Source organism: Hyperolius riggenbachi, chromosome 4 (assembly GCF_040937935.1).
Source record: "Hyperolius riggenbachi isolate aHypRig1 chromosome 4, aHypRig1.pri, whole genome shotgun sequence".
NCBI lineage: Eukaryota > Metazoa > Chordata > Amphibia > Anura > Hyperoliidae > Hyperolius > Hyperolius riggenbachi.
In genome coordinates, this window is record NC_090649.1 from 487,636,990 (window position 1) to 487,664,249 (window position 27,260).

At 46.1% G+C, this 27,260-nt stretch overlaps 1 protein-coding gene across 1 annotated transcript in view; it reads right to left on the reverse strand.

Moving 5' to 3' along the window:
- LOC137504870 (leucine-rich PPR motif-containing protein, mitochondrial-like) overlaps nucleotides 1-27,260 on the reverse strand; it is a 92,916-nt gene that overhangs the window by 51,516 nt on the left and 14,140 nt on the right. The window contains exons 3-7 of the mRNA XM_068233465.1: nucleotides 17,999-18,121; nucleotides 15,310-15,431; nucleotides 7,976-8,034; nucleotides 4,792-4,878; nucleotides 3,614-3,740 (exon numbers count right to left, since the gene is read on the reverse strand). Coding sequence (XP_068089566.1) covers nucleotides 3,614-3,740; nucleotides 4,792-4,878; nucleotides 7,976-8,034; nucleotides 15,310-15,431; nucleotides 17,999-18,121 — 518 coding nt within the window. The remainder of the gene's footprint in view (nucleotides 1-3,613; nucleotides 3,741-4,791; nucleotides 4,879-7,975; nucleotides 8,035-15,309; nucleotides 15,432-17,998; nucleotides 18,122-27,260) is intronic.

The following is a 27,260-nucleotide window of genomic DNA, read 5'->3' on the forward strand; positions in this document are numbered from 1 at the left end:
TTTGCAGGAACAGATCTTTTGCAGGAACAGATCTTTTGCAGATACTGATCTGTTGAATGTGTACAGCATCTGTGTGTACATCATCTTGCAAAGATTTGTATCTGATGGGGAGTTCAGCTCAATAGAATAGACTGTGTAGAGTATGTCTGGAAACTGTAGTAGATACAGGAGAAAAAAAGAAACCACAGGGACCCCGGGAGCCCTTATGGTGTATTATCTTTTGATAAATGGCTTACGTAATAGAGTAATAATACTCACAAGTGTAGGTTGCTACAAAGGCAACCACTCGATCAAATGTGTGGAGAAAACCCGTCTCCACTCGGTCTTTTTAGACAAGACAAATAACATTTATATTGCGCTTTTCTCCTTGCGGACTCAAAGCGCCAGAGTAGAGCAGCAGCCACTAGGGCGCGCTCTATTGGCAGTAGCAGTGTAAGGGAGACTTGCCAAAGGTCTCCTACTGAATTAGTGCTGGCTTACTGAAAAGGCAGAGCCGAGATTCGAACCCTGGTCTCCTGTGTCAGAGGCAGAGCCCTTAACCATTACACAATCAGCCAGCTTTTTAGCAGGTGGTCGCAGCTCCTTTCGTCACTCCTTAGTCTGTCGTGGAGACCCCACGAGTTGGGGTAGTAATTGTGAAATAAAAAAAAAGATAGGAGTCGCCCTTGAGGTGTATTCTACATTCGCTCTGTGTATAGTTATGCAAGAAGTTTGCCTTCCTCTAAAACTTAACCAGGAGGCTTCACTTACGGCGATGATTTAAGTAGTTTATTGACATAACACTTCCGACAACGCGTTTCGCGGCACAAACCGCTTCCTCAGGTCAATTTAGTGTGCTGAGACTGTCACTAAATGTCTGGGCCTGAGGAAGCGGTTTGTGCCACGAAACGCATTGACGGAAGTGCTATGTCAATAAACTACTTTAATTATAGCAGTAAGTGAAGCCTCCTGGTTGATGACTCAAAGTAGGCAAACTTTTTGCGTAACTATACACAAAGAGCGAATGTAGAATACACCTCAAGGGCGCCTCCTACCTTTTTTGTGTAGAGTATGGCTTTCATACTACATGGAGTGGGGTAAAATTGGTCTGTGATCTTTCATTTTCCAAAGACTATGGTCTGATGTGTGTATGCACCTTAACTTTTCCCCCAATTAACCTGTTCATGTAAACAGCCCTGCACCCATCCCGCCATTTACCAAGAGAGGTTTTCACAACCGGGGTCATTTGATTCCAACCATCCAAGCAGACTGTCATAGTCCTATCATCCTTTGCTCTCCTTCTTCTAGTCTTAAAGTGAACCAGAGAGGACACACCCTCATGTAATTTACTAATTTATCAGTGGGAACATTAGAGAAAACACCTACTCTGCTCTGTTTCATTCTTCACTGCTCAGCCTGCTTGTTATCAGCTCTGATAAGAATCCCTGACTAAGCATTCAGTCTAGGTTCGACCCGGAATCATTATAGCTGAGTCAGTCTTCTGTGAAGTCTTTTCAAGCCCAAGCCTGCCCCCTCCGCGTACGAGAGATAACGGCGCTGGAGACTTGGGCGCAGGATTCAGCCGGTATATGGCTGATACTGCTTCTGCACCGGGCCGTGTTTAATAGTATTCCCCCTCCAGGCCGCCATGGATGGTGGGGAATGAAATAATTCGGTTTTCAGCAATCACTGGAAGCCAAATTAATATGTTTTAAACGTAACTTCATCTCCGTCTGACAGCGCTGAAGTTACTCCCTGTGCCTGCTATAGCTGTAATTCCCATTACGGCCTATGGTGGCTCCGGCTGCACCCAAATCTCCTGCGCCCAAATCTCCTGCACTGGTTTCAGCGTGTTCGGCCCCCTCCTGGCTCAGCTTTCCTGCTTTATATACTCACAGCATCACAGAGAGCTCTGGTAACCTGGGAGGAGCTGCTAGTGCCGAGGAAGAAGCTCTGAAACAATAGACAAGTGTGGCTGCTGTAGTATTTCATCTGTGATCTGTGTGCAGCCACCATCATCTGTGCAGTTTCATTCCTACGAGAGACACTTCCTACAGGCTAACACACAGCATACCAGAATAATGAAAGTACACAGCAGCAGCAGCCATGTTTGACTATAGTTTCCTAGAGCCTAGACCGCACATCCAGAACAGCTCATAACCCGGAAGCAGAAGGGATATGAGCCGGCGGCCATATTGGATTTTTCCTGGAGCAATAATGGATAAAAAAAAACCCCTCAAAAAGGCACACCAGAGCGGCGAAATGATCAGGTAGAGCATTTATTCTTTACAAACTATCCATTGAAATCTTTATTTTGTGTAAAATGTTCATCTCTGGTTCCCTTTAACCAAGTATCAGTCTCTCCTTCGGAGCTTATATGGAGTGCTGTGATCAGGAAGGGGGTCACAGAATTCCTCTAATCCACACAGTTATCAGAAGTGAAGAAGATAAGAAGAAACTTCAAAGCAAATCGGCTACTGGTGGCGCTGTAGTATGGCAGCCTCGGCTCTTGGCTTCCGGACATTTTCTCCCTTACCCCCCAGCTTGGGGTGGCCCCTGTTTCGTTCCGCTTTCTTGTGTTGCTCGCAAGTCTTGCTCATTTGGCAGATTGTGAATGACACACATGGACGCAATGCGCAATAAGGTAGGTACCCATCCTTTGGGAGGCAGGTGCGGACGGCTCTTCCTGGCACTGGACATGCTTGGGGGGGGGGGGGGGGCTGCCTTCACTTCTCAGCCCCTCCCCCCAGGTGCAGCTACAGGGTCTCAGCCATGAGAGGACTTGGAGACTCTGTTTATGCTGCCCCTCGTTTCATGGGGGGGCCCTCCTCGCGGCGCCCCTGAATATGTGCTACATGTTGCGCAAACTGATCCCTGCAGGTCAAGATTTTGCGGTGTAATTAGTTGTTGTAAGACCCTGCATATTCTGGCAAGCGAAAGCAATTGCAGGTTTGTATGAGCAATACCTCTTGATTAAGCCAATTAGTCCAAACTTGCAAGGCTAGAAATATCAGGTTTCACGTGGTGCTTAATGCACACACCCTACTGTGTTGAAATTTCCCCCATTACGCTCACCATGCAATATCTCTCCCCCCCCCCCCCCCCACCCTTCCAGAACCTGTATGAGCTAAAACCAATTCCGGGAACAACTCCATTGTACTAGGCGAGATAAAGGTAGGTGTGTGGGTGTGGGGGTGTGTGGGGGTGTGTGTGGGTGTGTGTACCAAAAGTTTGGACACCTAACTCAGAGTTTTCTTGCGCCTGCACAATACGCTCCGGCCCACGTGGCGGTGATTGACAGCGCCGCTCGAGCAGGCGTAGTACAGGCCAACCTGGAGGTCGGCCTGACATCATCGCCGGGGATCGGGAGCGAGCGAACGGCTGCGTGTGAGGGACATGCTGGGAGCTTGGGGCTGGAGGAAGCGCCGGGTAAGCAGCGCTCATTTTATTCAATTTCGCCTGATAACTCCTTTAAGAAACGAAGGTCAGTCAGTCCAAAAAATTGGGAAAACTTTGAAAGTGTCCTTAAGTGCAGTCTCAAAATCCATCAAACGCTACAAAGAAACTGGCTCACATGCAGACCGCCCCAGGAAAGGAAGACCAAGAGTCACCAATGTACAAAGCAACAACCTACCTTCTGGAGGTTTGCGATGTCTCCTTTCTCGGCAACGGCACAAATCAATGTAAGATAAGTGTTTCGCCCGGGCTTTAGTCCTGTCCCGTGCATGACAGACAGGATGTTCTCAGCGCTCTCCATATCACTGTAAAACAAGCACAAACACACTAAGACACATGCAAACTCCCGTGTACAGTAATGCTCTCATCCAAGATGGCCTACAGGTCTGATGGTCCAACACATGCCGAGATTTTCAATTCAGCGCAGACTACATGGCCAGCTAAACAGAACTTCCTTCCCTCAGATACAAGCGCAGAAGAAGCCCGACCTGGCCAGGTTGGGTCGGCCACCGGTGATCACCGGGAGTGGCGTCGAGGGCACCTCCTGCCACGGGCTGGAGGAAGCCCCAGGTAAGTGGATTTGGATTTTTATTTTTTTTATTGTCCCTGAACCTTCCCTTTAATCACCCTGGCGTTCTATTAAGATCGCCAGGGAGGCTGCGGGAGGGGTTTTTTTTAATTAAAAAAAAAAAAAACTATTTCATGCAGCCAACTGAAAGTTGGCTGCATGAAAGCCCACTAGAGAACGCTCCGGAGGCGTTCTTCCGATCGCCTCCGGCGCCCAGAATAAAACAAGGAAGGCCGCAATGAGCAGCCTTCCTTGTTTCGCTTACATCGTCGCCATAGCGACGAGAGGAGTGACGTCATGGACGTCAACCGACGTCCTGACGTCAGCCGCCTCCGATCCAGCCCTTAGCGCTGGCCGGAACTTTTTGTTCCGGCTACGCTGGGCTCAGGCGGCTGGGGGGACCCTCTTTCGCCGCTACTCGCGGCGGATCGCCGCAGAGCGGCGGCGATCAGGCAGCACACGCGGCTGGCAAAGTGCCGGCTGCGTGTGCTGCTTTTTATTTGAGCCAAATCGGCCCAGCAGGGCCTGAGCGGCAGGCTCCGGCGGTACTGGACGAGCTGAGCTCGTCCAGACCGCTCAGCAGGTTAATAAGAAAAACACTGCTTTTTAGTAGGAGGGCTTTCGGTCTCTTTTTGTCTATACTTTCCTAGTGGTTTGGGGTCACCCCGAGCTGCTTGGTTATTCTGTTAATCTTTTTGTAATACACATTGCACTGCTGTTTTCTTTCAAATCCCTTGTGGTGGTCATAGTTCTCCATGCAGTAAGTTTATTAGTGCGCAGGCACCTACCCGGCTCTTGCATGTCCAGTGATCAGGGAGTTAAACACGACCTCCGTGATGGGGAAATTTTGGCTCTTCATAAATCCCAGAATTGTGCTGCAAAGCAAAGAAAACATCTTCAATTAACACTTATTCTACACAAACAAGATTTATGTTTTTAGTAGTTGTAAGGCCGATTCTCTCATGATGCAAAGTGAAACATTTGCATCAGGTGCAGAGATTACAATGGCGGCACGTTTGTACTGTGTTTACACTTACAGCATGCAGTCATGGTAGAAGGAGAAGTGAGAGGAGAGCAAGGTGAAGAGGTCATCATTGGGGAAAAGCAGCTTGTTGTGCTGTGTGAGGAGTCTGACAGTGAGTGAGGAGGGGGGAGGCAGGATAGCAGCAGTGTTTCATTTGACTTGCACAGCAGAAGTGAGGAGATGGAGGACAGCCGACTGGCTGAGCAGTTTTTTTTGTCACAGACTCACAGCCAGCCAGTGTGTTATTGTGTTGAACTGCAGCATGTCATGCCTCAAGTTGTTGCATATGCTTCCCTTGCTAACCGAGAACATAAAATGAAGCAAATTAAATTGTCGGGTGCTGTGCAATCATTCCAAATTGGGGGGTGGGGAAAGTGGGAGGCACATCCTAATACGTTTGCCTCAGGCAGCAAAAAGTCTAGAACAGAGTGCAAACATATTCCCATAGATACTAACAAGCAGTGTTGTCCCCAGGCTCTTTTAGCCGAGGTGCTCCAACTAATTTTGGTAAGCACCCGGCTATCATCAGCTCATCTCCTCCTCCTCCTCCTATGCTGTAAACAGAGTTGCACCGATCCTGCACCCCCACCCTGCTCCCTGCCTGGGGAGTACACTGCAAATAGGAATGGTCAATAGGATGCAAATAATGCCAAGTTGATTGCAAATTCTGTATGTAATATGTTTGCAGCTTGAAAATGAACCACTTTTACCTTGGTGGGATTCAATAGGTACATTCCTAAACATCTCCCTGACCATCCCTGATCACAAATGATCCAAGCTACAAACATCTCATACATGACAAGTCTTCCTACATACTGTACGTTTCTTGCTCTACCGCATTTCCCACTACATAAGACGCACATTTTCTCGACAAAAAATGGGGAGAAAAGTCAGTTTCTTATACACGGCGAAAGCAGGGAATCCCCAACTTCCGAACGATACGAACTGCCAACCCGCCACCACATCTGGTATTCCTTGCATGTGCCTAGCCGTATGTGTCCACTGCGCTGACTTTTGATGTTTGCCTGACTTCTGAACTTTTGGACATTGTTCATCTCGGCACCGATATATTTGCTATTACGTATGTGTCCACTACCCCAACCCTGGTGTACTTAGAGTAGTGCTGGTCTTACCTAATCCAGCGGCTCCCACAGACGTCTTTTCACTTCCACACTCCTCCTCTAGTAATGGCTTCTGTTGACCGCGTCATCAGCAGAAGCAGTCACTAGGGGGAGCTGTGCAGAAGAGAAGAAGTCTGCGATCCCTGCGGGAGCCGCTGGATTAGGTAAGGAAAGGGGTCGAGGGTGGACAGAATGGTGACACACTGGTGACAGAAGGGGACCCACTGGGTACATTATTTGGGGGAGAACATCAACAAGATGCTCCTGGAACATGGACGCACCGGGTTTTGTATATACCTTATACACTCGCATATAAGCCTACTTTTTCAGCACAAAAAATGTGCTGAGCAGTTACCTTTCTCAGCTTATGTGTGAGTCAGTGGAGCATAACGGATGGTGGAGCAGGTTTTGTTACTGGCAGAGGAGTGTAAGGATTGTACACTAGTGATCCTGCTCTTGCCAGCTGGCTCCCTGCTGTGTCCATACCCTCCATCCCCTGCAACATGGTGTGCAGAGTGCGCTGCTCAAAACCAGGGATGCACTTAACTTCGAATTCGGATGAAATTCAAATAGGGTTATTCGAATTTCATCCTACTAATTACATCAGCTGTGCGGGTGGCCGAGGGGGGGTTTATCTCACCCATCAGGAGTATTTTCGCTCGTCCCTCGGCGCCTCCCACGCTGCGTTCCAATCCGGTGGTCACGTGATTACATACACTTCCTGCTTCCGGGTTGAAGGAGGCAGTGTATGGTCACGTGACGCCGGAATGGAACGCAGTGTGGGAGGCGCCGAGGGACAAGCGAAGAAGACGCCTGATGGGTAAGATTAACGCCCCCTCGGCCACCCGCACAACTGCTGTAATTAGGATGAAATTCGAATAACCCTATTCGAATTTCATCCAAATTCTATGTTAAGAGCATCCCTGCTCAAGACAACCTGTGTCCCCGGGCTTGTGGAGCGGAGCGTGCAAGCAGCGTGTCAGCGGCGCAGTGATCGGGGATTCTACCTGTGTGGCAATCGCTGTATCGCACATTTATGACTAGTGGGATCTTGAGACACCGCTGTATAATCCTTGGCGCACATCTGGCTGCAGGGAGAGGGGATTACTTGTACTGGAGGCACATATGGCTGCTGTGGAGGGGGCTATAGTAGGAAGGAGGGTTATGCACGAGTCAATCACGGTTTCCTGGTTTCTGGGGAAAAAGTGGGCACCTCGGCTTATATGCGAGTGTATACAGTATATATTTTTCCCCTGGTTATCGCCCACTAAACTTAGGTGCATCTTATATGGCGGCAAATGCGGTATATATTTTGTTGTTACATATCACAGTCTTCTATGAATGGTTTTCAGAAGTTTAAGCACACTGAGAACAAGCAAAAACATTTTTTATACTGTACATCCAACTCCACAAAGTCTGAAAAGTAAATCATTGATCCTAATTCAAAGCAGGATTAGGACTGTAAATACAAAATGTCTAGCTCATGTCAGGGTCAGACCAGGGCTGTGGAGTCGGTACAAAAATCACCCGACTCCGCTGTTTATGAAAGCTCCGACTCCAGGTACCCAAAAATTGGTCTGACTCAACTGACACCACAGCCCTGGGTCAGGTACCCTTTTTTATTTATTTACAGTAGAATCTTGCTATAGTAAACTATGTCCCCAGGCTCAGACCATGCGCATGTATGTATATACAATATATGACCAATCCTGATATGGTAAACTACTTGGAAAGGTCCCTTGGAGTTTAATATAAAAAGAGATTCTGCTGTATGCATATTTTGTAAATCGAACTCAACCACTAAACTATACAACTTAAAACACCTACCTTGCTCCTTCAATATCCCCTTCATTGCAATACGCGGCAATCAGTTCCTCATAAGTATGCTGAAAAAAAACATGACATTGTTAGAAGAACATTTCTATTGCTGTATCTCTATACTTATTAACTAGAAAGAACATGGAGAATTTCCGTTTTGTGATGAATGTGTTACAGCCAAAGCGGGAACTGGCCAGCCATTTCTCAAAATGGCCAATTAAATTGTAACATCACCGGCCAAAGTCCGGCACTGGCCAGACAATGTGTAAAATGGCTTTGCTGCCATTAGACTATTTGCCTGGTGACGTGTCACTTACTTGAATATGACAGAATCGGGAGAGGTGGGGAGGTTAGTGTCCGGGAGAGGGGAGGTTGGTGTCAGGCAGAGGAGAGGGGAGGTTAGTGTTAGGCAAAGGAGAGGAGAGGTTAGTGTTAGGCAGAGGAGAGGAGAGGTTAGTGTTAGGCAGAGGAGAGAAGAGGTTAGTGTTAGGCAGAGGAGAGAAGAGGTTAGTGTTAGGCAGAGGAGAGGAGAGGTTAGTGTTAGGCAGAGGAGAGGTTAGTGTTAGGCAGAGGAGAGGTGGAGGTTAGTGTTAGGCAGAGGAGAGGGGAGGTTAGTGTTAGGCAGACGAGAGGGGAGGTTAGTGTTAGGCAGAGGAGAGGGGAGGTTAGTGTTAGGCAGAGGAGAGGGGAGGTTAGTGTTAGGCAGAGGAGAGGAGAGGTTAGCGTTAGGCAGAGGAGAGGTTAGTGTTAGGCAGAGGGGAGGTGGAGGTTAGCGTTAGGCAGAGGAGAGGGGAGGTTAGCGTTAGGCAGAGGAGAGGTGGAGGTTAGCGTTAGGCAGAGGAGAGGTGGAGGTTAGCGTTAGGCAGAGGAGAGGTGGAGGTTAGCGTTAGGCAGAGGAGAGGGGAGGTTAGCGTTAGGCAGAGGAGAGGTGGAGGTTAGCGTTAGGCAGAGGAGAGGTGGAGGTTAGCGTTAGGCAGAGGAGAGGTGGAGGTTAGCGTTAGGCAGAGGAGAGGTGGAGGTTAGCGTTAGGCAGAGGAGAGGTGGAGGTTAGCGTTAGGCAGAGGAGAGGTGGAGGTTAGCGTTAGGCAGAGGAGAGGTGGAGGTTAGCGTTAGGCAGAGGAGAGGTGGAGGTTAGCGTTAGGCAGAGGAGAGGTGGAGGTTAGCGTTAGGCAGAGGAGAGGTGGAGGTTAGCGTTAGGCAGAGGAGAGGTGGAGGTTAGCGTTAGGCAGAGGAGAGGTGGAGGTTAGCGTTAGGCAGAGGAGAGGGGAGGTTATTGTTAGGCAGAGGAGAGGTGGAGGTTAGCGTTAGGTAGAGGAGAGGGGAGGGGAGGTTAGTGTTAGGCAGAGGAGAGAGGAGGTTAGTGTTAGGCAGAGGAGAGGTGGAGGTTAGCGTTAGGCAGAGGAGAGGAGAGGTTAGTGTTAGGCAAAGGAGAGGTGGAGGTTAGCGTTAGGCAGAGGAGAGAGGAGGTTAGTGTTAGGCAGAGGAGAGGGGAGGTTAGCGTTAGGTAGAGGAGAGAGGAGGTTAGTGTTAGGCAGAGGAGAGAGGAGGTTAGTGTTAGGCAGAGGAGAGAGGAGGTTAGTGTTAGGCAAAGGAGAGAGGAGGTTAGTGTTAGGCAGAGGAGAGGGGAGGTTAGTGTTAGGCAGAGGAGAGGTGGAGGTTAGCGTTAGGTAGAGGAGAGAGGAGGTTAGTGTTAGGCAGAGGAGAGAGGAGGTTAGTGTTAGGCAGAGGAGAGAGGAGGTTAGTGTTAGGCAGAGGAGAGGGGAGGTTAGTGTTAGGCAGAGGAGAGGTGGAGGTTAGCGTTAGGTAGAGGAGAGAGGAGGTTAGTGTTAGGCAGAGGAGAGAGGAGGTTAGTGTTAGGCAGAGGAGAGAGGAGGTTAGTGTTAGGCAGAGGAGAGGGGAGGTTAGTGTTAGGCAGAGGAGAAGTAAAGGTTAGTATTAGGCTTAGGCCTGCAGGTCGCGCATTCAGAAGAAAACGTTTTTATAACCTCACAAGCCAAGGTAGGATGCATTCTTTTACATCTGACTTTGGCCACTTCCCACATTGGCCAGACAATTTGGGAACTGGCCACACTTCTGGCTTTGGACATCACATATATATATGAAATAACATTAAATAAGAAATAGTGGCCGGCACCAGTAAGAGCAATACAGGTCTTCATTTATTGCTGTAAGAAGAGCACCAAGGAGGCCTCAGGAAGGGGGAGTGTTACCCGTCCCTTGCAACAATAATTGAAGACATGCATTGCTCTTACTGGTGCATGCCATTATCTCCTATTTCATGCATACATTACGTCATTTTGGCAGTTTGCACGGCGTACAACATGCAATACTTATTTTATGACAACAGCACATACAGAGGAGGCAGGCCAGCCAGCAGAACAGTGAATAATAATTAAAGCGGTATTGTCACAACAAAAATCAAATTTCAACAGCAACTGGTCTGAGTGTATTAAGTGATAAAGATGCTAATCCTGCATTCAAAACTTTTTTTGCTGTTATGGTTTGGAGTTAATAGATACTTTAGGAGCACTGACCCTAGTGCCAAACAGTGCCAAAGAGTTGAATTCTGGGAGTTCTTTTGAATGCTGGGAGTTATTTTTATCTATAATATATTCCTCCTTCCTTTTATTTCCCTGCCTAGCTGATCACTTGTGTTTACAAGCAAGGCTGAGGTGACTCAGTGATTGGATGTGTAAATACAAAAAAGACTCTGAGATGAGGGCAGCTAATGAATACACAATGAGGAAGAGAAGGGAGGGAAAACAAGAGTCAGGGAGGATATGATGTCAGCATTAGCTTGGCAAGATTGTCACTGCCTAGAATAGGATTTTCTGCTTTTCCTTTATAAAATTCACAGGAATCATTACGTGGATAGCACAAAACATCTGTTATGTAAGTAGAAGTAGTATTTATCTACTTATATATGTGTTTTTTTATTTCTAGGTTAGCATGGGTGTCGCTTGTTCTTTAAGAGGCGGGATCACACATTCACAGGTCTCCAGGCCTGTGTGACAGCAGCAGCAGATAAGAGAGAGTGTGAGAAGGTTGTCTGCTGTATCAGAGTGCAGCACTGCTGCCCCCTAGAGTTTGCTGCCTGAATTAAATTATTCAGGTTTGCATGATGGTAATTCAGGCAGCAAACTCTAGGGGTCAGCACCACTGTACTCTGGGACTGAAGAGCTGTGAATGCGTGATCTTGCCTCTTAAAGAGACTCTGTAACAAAAACGTCATCCTTTTTTCTACCATCCTACAAGTTCCTAAACCTATTCTAATATGCTCTTGCTTACTTCAGCACTTTCTACTATCACCGTCTCTGTAATAAATCAATGCATCTTTCCCCTGTCGGACTGGTCGCCCTGTGTCTGGAAGGCTGCCAACTCTTCCTTGCTGATCTGTTGTGCACACCCCTCTCCAGGCCCCTCTATGCACACTCCAGAGTGTGTGTTATTTACATTCGCTAGCAGCGTCTCTGCTCTCTTATCAGTGAGAGAAGAGAGCTGGATAAAAATCCTCCTCTGTTAGGCTGTGAAAGGAGCTGGCTGACACATGGTGAGGAATTACAGACTGGCACAGAGCTGTCTGCAGGAAGAAACGATCAGCCTGTCACTAGTATTCAGTAGATGAGAGCTGCAGGGGACAGAAGGTAAACACACAAATGATCTCTTGAGATTCAAAAGGAAAGCTGTATACAGCCTGCTTGTGTATGGATGTATTTTCTATGTGTGGACATACTGTACATCAACCTACTTCCTGTTTTGGTGGCCATTTTGTTTGTTTATAAACAAACTTTTTAAAACTGTGTTTGACTACTTTTAATGCGGCGGGGAACGGCGAAATTGTGACAGAGGGTAATAGGAGATGTCCCCTAACGCACTGGTATGTTTACTTTAGTGCGATTTTAACAATACAGATTCTCTTTAATAATTATTATTCACGGCTCAGCTGGCTGGCACGCCTCCTCTCTATCTGATAAGAGAGCCAAGAAAGCAGGGTGCTCCCCAGAATTGTGGGGCGAATTGCTCATCTAATGGGGTTTGGGGAAAACACTGAACTCTTGCATTTGCTTTTAGAGACCTTTGCTGATGTTTTACATATTCTGTTAATCTTGGACTCTGGACATTGTCCTCTGTCAGTAGCAGCAGGGCTGTGGAGTCTGTAAAAATCTTCCGACTCCTCAGTTTATAAAACCTCCGACTCCAACTCGGACTCCGGGTACTCCGACTCCTTACTATAATATTTACCAGGGCTGTGGATTTTGTACACAAATCATCCGACTCAGACTCGGTTTATGAAATCACCGACTCAGACTACCCAAAATTGCTCCGACTCCAACTCCACAGCCTTGAGTAGCAGTTTGCTTTTATTTAAAGCGGAATATAACCCTGCATTTCAACTTTGCTCTAAAACATTATTTACAGTATATTATATGCAACCAGCATTTTTTTTTTTTACTAGACCAGCATTGGAAGGGTTACACAGGGCTTTAAAGTCCCTGGAGATTTCTGCAGACGCATCCGAACTTGAGTTAGATACTTTTTGTTTACATAAATGTAACTAAGTGTCTATTGTGACTCATCTCTCTAACTGAGAAGGAGCTGGAGGACAGCCAAAGAGTGTGTAACATTTCTAAATATATACATATAACTAAATAGAATGTAACTATCTGAACGTCTGCATGGAACTTAAAACCTCTGTGTTTAACCCTTCAAATGCTGGTCTAGTAAAAAAAATGCTTTTTGGATATAATATGCTGTAAATAATGTTTTAGAGCAAAGTTGAAATGCAGGGTTATATTCCGCTTTAAAGTGGACCTGAACTCTTGCACAAGACTAAAATACATAGAGAAATGCCCCCGTGTGTATTTAGAGAGTTTAGCCTGTTTAATTCCCCCTCATTTGTGTCTAATAAGTTGTAATCTGACCTCTCCCCTGTGTCACATTACTGCCTATGGCAGAGATGGCAGATAAAGCCATTTGAAAGCACTGGAAGTTAATATGTCTGCTTCTACGAAAGCAGGAAGTAAACACTGCAGATTTATTGCAGAATTTGTATCAGCTGTAACAAAGAAATGTTTTTCTGTAAAGGTTAATATGCTGTTTTGTATCGTTTAGAGAAGAGAGGAAGTTCTGAGTTCAGGTCCACTTTAACTGCTGGAGCAGATTTTCATATTGTTTGACATTTTCAGTTTTGTTATCCATAGATTTTAAAACCGTAAGGCCCCTTTTACTGTTGCCTTGCAAACCTGCATTACATTACCCTGTTTTACTGCAGGGAAACGCGAGTGCCTGAACTGTTGTCGTTGAGTCAAAAAAGGGTCAACAGCACGCTCAAGTCAATGGGCGACACAGGAATTTTAAACATGTTGGTGGTGGCGGTGCGGCCAGGGCCGGCTCTAGACTTTTTGCTACCTGAGGCTAACTTGTGAGGATGCAGACCCCTCCCCCCCCCCCCTCCCCCCACGATTTGGAATTATTGCCCTGCCTTAGTCATTTCACTCTGCTTCGTTTAATGTTCTCACTTGACGTGCTGAAGCTCAATACAATAGCATGCTGGCTGGCTGTAAGTCTGTGACAAACAAACTGCTCATGCTCAGCCACTCCATTCCTCCTCAGTCAGGACAGCAGTGCCACCTCCTCCCTTATGCTGAGGAAGTGTAATGAAACACTGCTGCTCTCCTGCCTCCCCCCTCCTCACTCACTGCCAGACTCCTCACACAGCACAACAAGCTGCTTTTCCCCAATGATGCTCTCCTGCCTCCCCCCTCCTCACTCACTGTCAGACTCCTCACACTGCACAACAAGCTGCTTTTCCCCAATGTTGACCTCTTCACCTCTCCTCTCCTCCTCCTACTCTGACTGCATGCTGTTAGTGTAAACACAGTACAAACATGCTGCCCCTGTAATCTCTGCGCCTGATGCAAATGTTTCAGCTTGCTTCATGAGAGAACCGGCCCTGTGTGTGGCGCATGGGATGGGAATACCAGTGACATACTTCCTGACCAGCAGGGAATAAGTCACTGGGCAAGGGGCGGGGCCAAGTACATGGCCCTGTCGGTGCTCTCTGCTGCAGGGTCATATGATTGACATTTTGTGCGTTGCGGTATGATGTAACAGGGGCGGAGCATCACACCGCAAAGGCCAGGCGTAAACCCGGCCAAAGTGTTATGCTGTCCATCCAACTCTCCAGATTTATACAGTAAATATAATGGCTACAGATCTTACAACACTGGTCAGAATTCTTGGTAGATTGCAAAGCATTATGGGAGCTAAGCAACTTAGCATCAGGTGCAATCTTAATGGGCTTATGAAAAATACAAATTGTAAATGAAAAAAATAAATCTTGACATCTTGGTTCTTTCATCAGACATTGCAGTTGCGGTGGCTGCGTCCACGGGATAGATTTTTTTAAATTAGAAGTGTTCTTTTTATGTTAGCTAGCACTAAGCTAGCTAACTGTGGCCCTCAAGTCCCCCAATCGCCGCCGGCAACACTCACCCGTCCGCGATCCCGCAAGAGCCGAAGCTCATGACGTCATGCGCAGTTCTGATGATCCCCATATCGAAGCCAGGTGCTGATTGGGAGGCTGCGCCATCGCGGGATCCCTGGGGGGTACGTATACCGGAGGTGATCAGCGGCGATCAGAGGGGACCGGAGGCACTTGGGGGACATGGTTAGCTAGCGAAACGGTAGCTTGACCACATAACTATTTTTATTTTAAAAAAATCCTCCCGGGGCCATGCGATCCCCTGCAGCAGCTACCCGGACACTGTTGGGCTTACCACCAGGGAGGTTAAAGAAACTAAAGAACAAGTGGAACAGAGGCGCCAAAAGAATAACATCAATTGGCTTAAAATGATAAAAATGGGAGTCAATGGTGGACTTACATCCCCATAGAAGACACAGGTATATACACGTTTAGTTAAAAAAACTTGAATTAAAAACTCAACAGTGCAACGCATTTCGTGGGACAATTCCCGCTTCATCAGGCAAATAGAGAGCAACTCTAAGTATCAGCTGGCCGAGAGCCAGAAACTTAAACAGTCTTTATGGCTTTTTAGCAATACCCTTCGGTATCATCTAAATCAGGGACGTCAATCCGATCCTTCGAGGGCCGAAGTCCTCACACATTTTTGACACAGCTCAAATGAATTGATGGGTCTGAATCAGGAAAGGTGCGGTCCATCAGGTACAACACATACCTCTCTTTCTTAGTCCATCCTAAATACCGGCATGGATCTGGCCCTCCAGGCCTGGAGTTCCACACATGTGGCCTAGATTGCTGGTATGCAGAAAAATAAAAAATACAAATCTGATAAATATAACAAACCTTTGTAATCACCCACCTGATTAGGACTGACTTGTGCCATCTCCATGCCAGCAAGGAACTCAGTCGGTGAGAATTTATGTTCGTTTTCAAGATAGACTTTTAATAAAGCATTGTAGTGGCTTGCATTAATCTCAACACCTGGCCGATAAAACAAAAGTATAAATTTCACGTAAATTAAACGATTTTACAAAATGACAGACTTAAAACCGCGTTATGCCATCCACTCTTTGGACCTTTCCAAATACTCACACAAACAGCGCACAGCAATTGTCACTACAATCATCTCCTACAACAGAACCAAGCAATTACATATACTGAATACTTCCAACTGTCCTTGCTTTACTTAAACTGCATATACTGTATTTTTCACACTATAAGACACTTTTTCTCCCCTAGAATGGGAAGAAAGAGTCCCTGCATCTTTTAGTCCAAATACAGGGAGTCCCCGACTTATCGCCCACCTATACGGAACGGCCGACCAGCCGCATTGTCAGGGACTCCTGTACTGTCTCTGGTGTCCTCCTGCACTGCCCCTGTGTAAATGAAATTATAGGCGGCAGCCACGTGCATCTCTCACCCGATCCTGGGAGCCCGCAGCGTTCAAGCTCACTTACTCCTTCCCCCTACCGCCAGCACTTCCTGGTCATGTCATTACACACACGATCGGCACAGGGGGAGCGGAGGACGACATCAAGGCCGACGGCACCACAACGGGGGACACAAGGAGGCCGACGGCACCACAACGGGGGACACAAGGAGGCCGACGGCACCACAACGGGGGACACAAGGAGGCCGACGATGACACCAAGGGGGCCTGCAGCGTTCAGCTGCTTCTCTCGCTCACTCCTCCCTACTGCCGACACTTCCTAGTCATGTCATTACAAACACGACCGACAAAGGGGAAGTGGAGGACGACGACGACGACACAAAGGGGGACAAGGAGGACGACGAGGCCAAGGAGGGTGCCGACGACACCAAGGGGGTCAAGGAGGAGGATGACACCAACACCAAGGGGGGCAAGGAGGACGACGACACAGACACCAAGGGGGGCAAGGAGGACGACGACACAAGAGGGACAGGAGGAGGACACAACCGGGTGGAAAACATATACAAGACACCCCTGTACCATGGACACACCAGGTTTAATATTTTTTTCTACTCCTTGGTTTTTGCCTTCAAAACCTAGATGCGTCTTATAGTGTGAAAAATACGGGTAGATGTCATTTTAAAGTAAATGTGAAGTGGTGCTAACAACAACAAAAAAAAGGCCTTTGAAACGATGGAGAAGAAATGCTCTGGATCAGATAGAGCCTTCCCGGTCCTCAGTACCCTTGTTCCATCACTGTCCCTCAGTGAAGTAACCCGCCTTCGGGACTCCGCAGCAAAAATCTGGGGGAAAGGGGGGCGAGGGGGACCTGGAGGGGGAGCACAAGTCGGACGGCGCAGGGCTTTACTCAGCTCAAGGGCCCTGTGTGAGATCATCTGCTGGGGGGGGGGGGGGGGGATTGTTAGGGGGGCCCAGGGCTGCGTGGGCTGGATTGTATAATTCCCTGAAAGCGAATGTAAGGGAGTTTGGGGGGGGGGGGGGGGGCGATAGAAGGGTACATCCGCATTTTAGCTACTGAACAAAGTTGGGGAGGGGATTGAGAGTAGGAATAAATTGAGAAAAAAAACCTGAACCACCTAGTCAGTGTGCATCGCTTTCCATGTTGGGACAGCACAAACTCTGGATAGCTTTTAACACAGTATCACAGATTGTGGGCTGCCAGGCACTTCATGATTCATTCCTGATATTTCTGCACATAGTGTACCTCTGAGGAAGCAGCTTCTGACCATGAAACGTGTCAGGCAGTCTCGTTTGTGAATTGGATGTCTGAATTAGGTCCATACTTAACATTCACAACCAGGAAGACTTGTGTTTTTAAGAATAAAAAGTGATACTGTTCAAAAAATAAAAAATAAATAAATAAATAAATTTGCTAACCACTTTATGACTACAGGTAGTCCTCAGTTAAGAGATAGGGACTGTCGGCTCGTTCTTAACCTAAATCTGTCCGTAAGTCGGGACAGCCACCTTTGCCCCTGTTTTTAATGCAGAGTAAGCGCTGCGGAAGGTAGATAAACGACATCTCACCTGATTCTCGGCGGTAGAAGGTCCCATCGTGCTGCCCGGAAGCTGCACGGCCCGTCCTATCGCTCCGCCTATTGTCCCCCTGGCGGTTTCTCATGCGTCGCATAATGACGCATCAGTAGGCGCCGCCACTAGGGGGCTTTTCCTGATTGCGTCATTATGCAACGCATGAGAAGCCGCCAGGAGGACAGTGGACGGAGCGAGAGGACGAGCCGCACAGCTTCCAGGCAGCATGACGGGAACCTTCTACCGCCGAGAATCAGGTGAGTTGTCCTTTATCTACCTTCCGCTGCGCTTACGTTGCATTAAAAATGGCGCAGAAGAGGTAGTCCCCTGCGCGTGACGTCATCGCGCCGGGTGTTCGTATCGGCGGGTCGTTCGTAAGTCGGGCGTTCGTAAACCGGGGACTACCTGTATATACTGTGAACTGTATGCACTGCAATATTAATAGTCACTATTTCAGCAAATTCATTGTTGTATATTTGGTGTTCTGTTGTGCAATTTGAAATACAAAAAAAAAAAAAAGAAAAACCTGGACTTGGGCTAAAAGATGGGAGATATAAAATATTCCTACCCATTTCTTGTAGCTGGTTCCATATTTTGTTTGCGAGCGCGGTTCTCTCTGCCGGGAGCATCTGTGGCAAGGCGGTCCCACATATGTGCAGCATGAACCAGGCTTGGCTACCGGTGAGTTTTCCTGGGAAAAGACAATGTGCTCGATTCACAAAACTTCTCATAAATGTCTTATCACCTTTTTCATAAAAATAACCTTTCAGCACATTTACAAGCAAAATAATTACTCAAAGTAAGTTGTTCCCGATTAACCACCTTAGCAGTATGGATGAGCTCAGCCCCTGGTGTGTCTGACATTTTTTTTTTTAAAAACACGCAGCTAGCACTTTGCTAGCTGCGTGTTTCACTTGATCGCCGCCGATCCGCGCCGCGAAAGAGGGCCCCCCCCATTAGACCCATTGCGCAGCCTGGCCAATCATCGCCAGGCTGCACTAAGGGGTGGATCGGGACTCCCCCTGCCGTCGATGTCATTCCGATAGTCACCATGGTGACGAGGGAAGCCCTAATAGGAAATACCGTTCAGAGCGGGATTTCCCGTTGGTTATGATAGTCGCCGGCGATCGGAGGGATGCCGCAGGGAGGGGGGAATCATGTAGCTAGCGCTAGGCTAGCTACATGATAAAAAACAAACAAAAAAAAAGTGAAAAAAAAAAAACCACCCACGGCCAAGCGCCGCAAAACAATCAAACGCCAGGGTGGTTAAAGAGACTCTGAAGCGAGAATAAATCTCGCTTCAGAGCTCATAAATAGCAGGGGCACGTGTGCCCCTGCTAAAACGCCGCTATCCCGCGGCTAAACGGGGGTCCCTTCACCCCCAACCCACCCCCCGCAAAAGTGTGTCGTGAAAAGGTCGCTGGCTGTCTCTTCCTGGAGGCAGGGCTAACAGCTGCAGCCCTGCCTCCAGTCGCGTCTGTCAGCGGCGCATCGCCACCTCTCCCCCGCCCCTCTCAGTGAAGGAAGACTGAGAGGGGCGGGGGAGAGGCGGAGATACGCGCTGACAGACGCGCGTGGGGCAGGGCTGCGGCGGTTAGCCCTGCCCCAACCAGGAAGCGCTCCCCCGGTGTATCGAGGGGGATTTGGGGGTGAAGGGACCCCCGTTAAGCCGCGCTATAGCGGCGTTTTAGCAGGGGCACACATGCCCCTGCTATTTATGAGGTCTGAAGCGAGATTTATTCTCGCTTCAGACTCTCTTTAAGTAGGAACTGGTGCGAAAATCTTAAAATTTAAAACATATACAAATAAGTAGTATGTTTCTTCCTGAGTAAAATGAGCCATAAATTACTTCTCTCCTATGTTGCTGTCACTTACAGTAGGTAGTAGAAATCTGACATTACTGACAGGTTTTGGGCTAGTCCATCTCTCTATAGGGGATTCTCAGCATGGCCTGTATTCTTTATAAAAGACACTCCCCTGAAAAAGATTTATACAAAGATGCTGACCAGTCTCCCTGCTCACCGTACAATTTTTTGGCAGTTGGATGAAGCAACTGCCATTTACTAAGTGCAGTTTCAAAATAAAAAAAAATCCCTGTGAACCCCCTCATGAGGTTATGGGCTAGACCAAAACCTGTTGGTTCTGTCAGATTTCTACTACCTACTGTAAGCGACAGCAACATAGGAGACAAGCAATTTATGGATCATTTTACTCTGGAAGACACGTACTTAATTGTATAGGTTTACATATATTTTTTAAATGTTAAGATTTTCGCGACAGAGGTCCTTCAACTTCATTTCAATATTACTTTGTTTTACCTTCAAGCGGCATTGTCACCATAAAAAGCAAATTTCAAAAGCAACTGGTCTGAGTGTATTAAGTGATAAAGATTCTAATCCTGCATTCAAAACTTTTTCTGCTGTTATGATTTGGAGTTCTCACATACCTTAGGTGCACTGGCCCTTTAACAGCCATTGCCATTCAGTTGCATGTTGGGGGTTATTTTTATCTATAATATATTCCACCTCTTCCCTTTATTTTCCTGCCTTGCTGCCTAGCTGAAACATAATCCTCTACTCACTTGTGTTTACAAGCAAGGCTGTGGTGACTCAGCGATTGGAGGAGAAAAGAAAAGTTAAGGGCAGAAATGACATCAGGATTTAGCCTAAACTGTGGGCAAAAGACATGGTTCCCACCAGGAACAGAATTCTCTTAATTTAATATATAAAATTCACTGGAATAAAAACGTGGACAGTACAATACATGTGTTATGTAAGTAGATCAAGTATTTAACTACTTATATGTGTGTTTTTTCCCCTGGCATAGTATGGCTAATCCTACGGCTTTAATGATTTTATATTTTTGCTCTTTGGAAGCGTAAAAATGCAACAAAGAGAAGATGAAAAAAAGAGGAAACCAGGTGAAAAAGCTTTGTGAATTACGGTATGCCCAATGTGTTAATTCACAGCACAACTATCCAAACAATAATGCAGGCAAATGCATAGTGAATACCAATAAATGAAGATAAAATATGTCAATACAGTTCCATCCCAGAATACACAATAGATATACACTCACCATAGGATTATTAGGAACACCATACTAATACGGTGTTTGACCCCCTTTCACCTTCAGAACTGCCTTAATTCTACGTGGCATTGATACAAGGTGCAGAAAGCATTCTTTAGAAATGTTGGCCCATATTGATAGGATAGCATCTTGCAGTTGATGGAGATTTGTGGGATGCACATCCAGGGCATGAAGCTCCCGTTCCATCACATCCCAAAGATGCTCTATTGGGATGAGATCTGGTGACTGTGGGGGCCATTTTAGTACAGTGACCTCATTGTCAATTTGTCATGTTCAAGAAACCAATTTGAAATGATTCGAGCTTTGTGACATGGTGCATTATCCTGCTGGAAGTAGCCATCAGAGGATGGATACATGGTGGTCATTAAGGGATGGACATGGTCAGAAACAATGCTCAGGTAGCCCGAGGTCATTTAACCGATGCCCAATTGGCACTAAGGGGCCTAAAGTGTGCCAAGAAAACATCCCCCACACCATTACACCACCACCACCACCCTGCACAGTGGTAACAAGTCATGATGAAGTGGGGTATAGTGCTGTATTAGCTGGGCCTATAATACAGAGATCATAGTATGTATATAGAGCGGGGTATAGTGCTGTGTTAGCTGGGCCTATAATACAGAGATCATGGTGTGTATATAGAGTGGGGTATAGCGCTGTATTAGCTGGGCCTATAATACAGAGATCATGGCGTGTATACAGAGTGGGGTATAGAGCTGTATTAGCTGGGCCTATAATACAGAGATCATGGTGTATATATAGAGTGGGGTATAGTGCTGTATTAGCTGGGCCTATAATACAGAGATCATGGTATGTATATAGAGTGGGGTATAGCGCTGTATTAGCTGGCCTATAATACAGAGATCATGGTGTGTATATAGAGTGGGGTATAGTGCTGTATTAGCTGGGCCTATAATACAGAGATCATGGCGTGTATATAGAGTGGGGTATAGCGCTGTATTAGCTGGGCCTATAATACAGAGATCATGGTGTGTATATAGAGTGGGGTATAGCGCTGTATTAGCTGGGCCTATAATACAGAGATCATGGTATGTATATAGAGTGGGGTATAGCGCTGTATTAGCTGGCCTATAATACAGAGATCATGGTGTGTATATAGAGTGGGGTATAGTGCTGTATTAGCTGGGCCTATAATACAGAGATCATGGCGTGTATATAGAGTGGGGTATAGCGCTGTATTAGCTGGGCCTATAATACAGAGATCATGGTGTGTATATAGAGTGGGGTATAGTGCTGTATTAGCTGGGCCTATAATACAGAGATCATGGCGTGTATATAGAGTGGGGTATAGCGCTGTATTAGCTGGGCCTATAATACAGAGATCATGGCGTGTATATAGAGTGGGGTATAGCGCTGTATTAGCTGGGCCTATAATACAGAGATCATGGTGTGTATATAGAGTGGGGTATAGCGCTGTATTAGCTGGCCTATAATACAGAGATCATGGTGTGTATATAGAGTGGGGTATAGCGCTGTATTAGCTGGGCCTATAATACAGAGATCATGGTGTGTATATATAGAGTGGGGTATAGCGCTGTATTAGCTGGCCTATAATACAGAGATCATGGTGTGTATATAGAGTGGGGTATAGCGCTGTATTAGCTGGGCCTATAATACAGAGATCATGGTGTGTATATAGAGTGGGGTATAGTGCTGTATTAGCTGGGCCTATAATACAGAGATCATGGTGTGTATATAGAGTGGGGTATAGCGCTGTATTAGCTGGGCCTATAATACAGAGATCATGGTGTGTATATAGAGTGGGGTATAGTGCTGTATTAGCTGGGCCTATAATACAGAGATCATGGTGTGTATATAGAGTGGGGTATAGCGCTGTATTAGCTGGGCCTATAATACAGAGATCATGGTGTGTATATAGAGTGGGGTATAGCGCTGTATTAGCTGGGCCTATAATACAGAGATCATGGTGTGTATATAGAGTGGGGTATAGAGCTGTATTAGCTGGGCCTATAATACAGAGATCATGGTGTGTATATAGAGTGGGGTATAGCGCTGTATTAGCTGGGCCTATAATACAGAGATCATGGTGTGTATATAGAGTGGGGTATAGCGCTGTATTAGCTGGGCCTATAATACAGAGATCATGGTGTGTATATAGAGTGGGGTATAGCGCTGTATTAGCTGGGCCTATAATACAGAGATCATGGTGTGTGTATATAGAGTGGGGTATAGCGCTGTATTAGCTGGGCCTATAATACAGAGATCATGGTATGTATATAGAGGGGGGTATAGCGCTGTATTAGCTGGGCCTATAATACAGAGATCATGGTGTGTATATAGAGTGGGGTATAGCGCTGTATAAGCTGGGCCTATAATACAGAGATCATGGTATGTATATAGAGTGGGGTATAGTGCTGTATTAGCTGGCCTATAATACAGAGATCATGGTGTGTATATAGAGTGGGGTGTAGCGCTATATTACCTAGGCCTATAATACAGAGATCATGGTGTGTATATAGAGTGGGGTATAGCGCTGTATTAGCTGGGCCTATAATACAGAGATCATAGTGTGTATATAGAGTGGGGTATAGCGCTGTATTAGCTGGGCCTATAATACAGAGATCATGGTGTGTATATAGAGTGGGGTATAGCGCTGTATTAGCTGGGCCTATAATACAGAGATCATGGTGTGTGTATATAGAGTGGGGTAAAGCGCTGTATTAGCTGGGCCTATAATACAGAGATCATGGTGTGTATATAGAGTGGGGTATAGCGCTGTATTAGCTGGGCTTACAATACAGAGATCATGGTGTGTATATAGAGTGGGGTATAGTGCTGTATTAGCTGGGCCTATAATACAGAGATCATGGTGTGTATATAGAGTGGGGTATAGCGCTGTATTAGCTGGGCCTATAATACAGAGCTCATGGTGTGTGTACATAGAGTGGGGTATAGCGCTGTATTAGCTGGGCCTATAATACAGAGATCATGGTTGTGTGTATATAGAGTGGGGTATAGCGCTGTATTAGCTGGGCCTATAATACAGAGATCATGGTGTGTATATAGAGTGGGGTATAGCGCTGTATTAGCTGGGCCTATAATACAGAGATCATGGTATGTATATAGAGTGGGGTATAGCGCTGTATTAGCTGGGCCTATAATACAGAGATCATGGTGTGTATATAGAGTGGGGTATAGTGCTGTATTAGCTGGGCCTATAGTACAGAGATCATGGTGTGTATATAGAGTGGGGTATAGTGCTGTATTAGCTGGGCCTATAATACAGACATCATGGTGTGTATATAGAGTGGGGTATAGCGCTGTATTAGCTGGCCTATAATACAGAGATCATGGTGTGTATATAGAGTGGGGTATAGCGCTGTATTAGCTGGGCCTATAATACAGAGATCATGGTGTGTATATAGAGTGGGGTATAGCGCTGTATTAGCTGGGCCTATAATACAGAGATCATGGTGTGTATATAGAGTGGGGTATAGCGCTGTATAAGCTGGGCCTATAATACAGAGATCATGGTGTGTGTATATAGAGTGGGGTATAGCGCTGTATTAGCTGGGCCTATAATACAGAGATCATGGTGTGTATATAGAGGGGGGTATAGTGCTGTATTAGCTGGGCCTATAATACAGAGATCATGGTGTGTATATAGAGTGGGGTATAGAGCTGTATAATACAGAGATCATGGTGTGTATATAGAGGGGGGTATAGCGCTGTATTAGCTGGGCCTATAATACAGAGATCATGGTGTGTATATAGAGTAGGGTATAGCGCTGTATTAGCTGGGCCTATAATACAGAGATCATGGTGTGTATATAGAGTGGGGTATAGAGCTGTATTAGCTGGCCTATAATACAGAGATCATGGTGTGTATATAGAGTGGGGTATAGAGCTGTATAATACAGAGATCATGGTGTGTATATATAGAGTGGGGTATAGCGCTGTATTAGCTGGCCTATAATACAGAGATCATGGTGTGTATATAGAGTGGGGTATAGTGCTGTATTAGCTGGCCTATAATACAGAGATCATGGTGTGTATATAGAGTGGGGTATAGCGCTGTATTAGCTGGCCCTATAATACAGAGATCATGGTATGTATATAGAGTGGGGTATAGTGCTGTATTAGCTGGGCCTATAACACAGAGATCATGGTGTGTATATAGAGTGGGGTATAGTGCTGTATTAGCTGGGCCTATAACACAGAGATCATGGTGTGTATATAGAGTGGGGTATAGTGCTGTATTAGCTGGGCCTATAATACAGAGATCATGGTGTGTATATAGAGTGGGGTATAGCGCTGTATTAGCTGGCCCTATAATACAGAGATCATGGTATGTATATAGAGTGGGGTATAGCGCTGTATTAGCTGGGCCTATAACACAGAGATCATGGTGTGTATATAGAGTGGGGTATAGTGCTGTATTAGCTGGGCCTATAATACAGAGATCATGGTGTGTATATAGAGTGGGGTATAGTGCTGTATTAGCTGGGCCTATAATACAGAGATCATGGTGTGTATATAGAGTGGGGTATAGTGCTGTATTAGCTGTGCCTATAACACAGAGATCATGGTGTGTATATAGAGTGGGGTATAGTGCTGTATTAGCTGGGCCTATAATACAGAGATCATGGTGTGTATATAGAGTGGGGTATAGTGCTGTATTAGCTGGCCTATAATACAGAGATCATGGTGTGTATATAGAGTGGGGTATAGCGCTGTATTAGCTGGGCCTATAATACAGAGATCATGGTGTGTATATAGAGTGGGGTATAGTGCTGTATTAGCTGGGCATATAATACAGAGATCATGGTGTGTATATAGAGTGGGGTATAGTGCTGTATTAGCTGGGCCTATAATACAGAGATCATGGTGTGTATATAGAGTGGGGTATAGCGCTGTATTAGCTGGGCCTATAATACAGAGATCATGGTGTGTATATAGAGTGGGGTATAGTGCTGTATTAGCTGGGCCTATAATACAGAGATCATGATATGTATATAGAGTGGGGTATAGCGCTGTATTAGCTGGGCCTATAATACAGAGATCATGGTGTGTATATAGAGTGGGGTATAGCGCTGTATTAGCTGGGCCTATAATACAGAGATCATGGTGTGTATATAGAGTGGGGTATAGCGCTGTATTAGCTGGGCCTATAATACAGGGATCATGGTGTGTATATAGAGTGGGGTATAGCGCTGTATTAGCTGGCCTATAATACAGAGATCATGGTGTGTATATAGAGTGGGGTATAGCGCTGTATTAGCTAGCCTATAACACAGAGATCATGGTGTGTATATAGAGTGGGGTATAGCGCTGTATTAGCTAGCCTATAACACAGAGATCATGGTGTGTATATAGAGTGGGGTATAGCGCTGTATTAGCTGGGCCTATAATACAGAGATCATGGTGTGTATATAGAGTGGGGTATAGCGCTGTATTAGCTGGGCCTATAATACAGAGATCATGGTGTGTATATAGAGTGGGGTATAGAGCTGTATTAGCTGGGCTTATAATACAGAGATCATGGTGTGTATATAGAGTGGGGTATAGCGCTGTATTAGCTGGGCTTATAATACAGAGATCATGGTGTGTATATAGAGTGGGGTATAGCGCTGTATTAGCTGGGCTTATAATACAGAGATCATGGTGTGTATATAGAGTGGGGTATAGAGCTGTATTAGCTGGGCTTATAATACAGAGATCATGGTATGTATATAGAGTGGGGTATAGTGCTGTATTAGCTGGGCTTATAATACAGAGATCATGGTGTGTATTTAGAGTGGGGTATAGCGCTGTATTAGCTGGCCTATAATACAGAGATCATGGTGTGTATATAGAGTGGGGTATAGCGCTGTATTAGCTAGCCTATAACACAGAGATCATGGTGTGTATATAGAGTGGGGTATAGCGCTGTATTAGCTAGCCTATAACACAGAGATCATGGTGTGTATATAGAGTGGGGTATAGCGCTGTATTAGCTGGGCCTATAATACAGAGATCATGGTGTGTATATAGAGTGGGGTATAGCGCTGTATTAGCTGGGCCTATAATACAGAGATCATGGTGTGTATATAGAGTGGGGTATAGCGCTGTATTAGCTAGCCTATAATACAGAGATCATGGTGTGTATATAGAGTGGGGTATAGCGCTGTATTAGCTAGCCTATAATACAGAGATCATGGTGTGTATATAGAGTGGGGTATAGTGCTGTATTAGCTGGGCCTATAATACAGAGATCATGGTATGTATATAGAGTGGGGTATAGCGCTGTATTAGCTGGGCCTATAATACAGAGATCATGGTGTGTATATAGAGTGGGGTATAGCGCTGTATTAGCTGGGCCTATAATACAGAGATCATGGTGTGTATATAGAGTGGGGTATAGCGCTGTATTAGCTGGGCCTATAATACAGAGATCATGGTGTGTACATAGAGTGGGGTATAGCGCTGTATTAGCTGGGCCTATAATACAGAGATCATGGTGTGTATATAGAGTGGGGTATAGCGCTGTATTAGCTAGCCTATAATACAGAGATCATGGTATGTATATAGAGTGGGGTATAGTGCTGTATTAGCTGGGCCTATAATACAGAGATCATGGTGTGTATATAGAGTGGGGTATAGCGCTGTATTAGCTGGGCCTATAATACAGAGATCATGGTATGTATATAGAGTGGGGTATAGCGCTGTATTAGCTGGGCCTATAATACAGAGATCATGGTATGTATATAGAGTGGGGT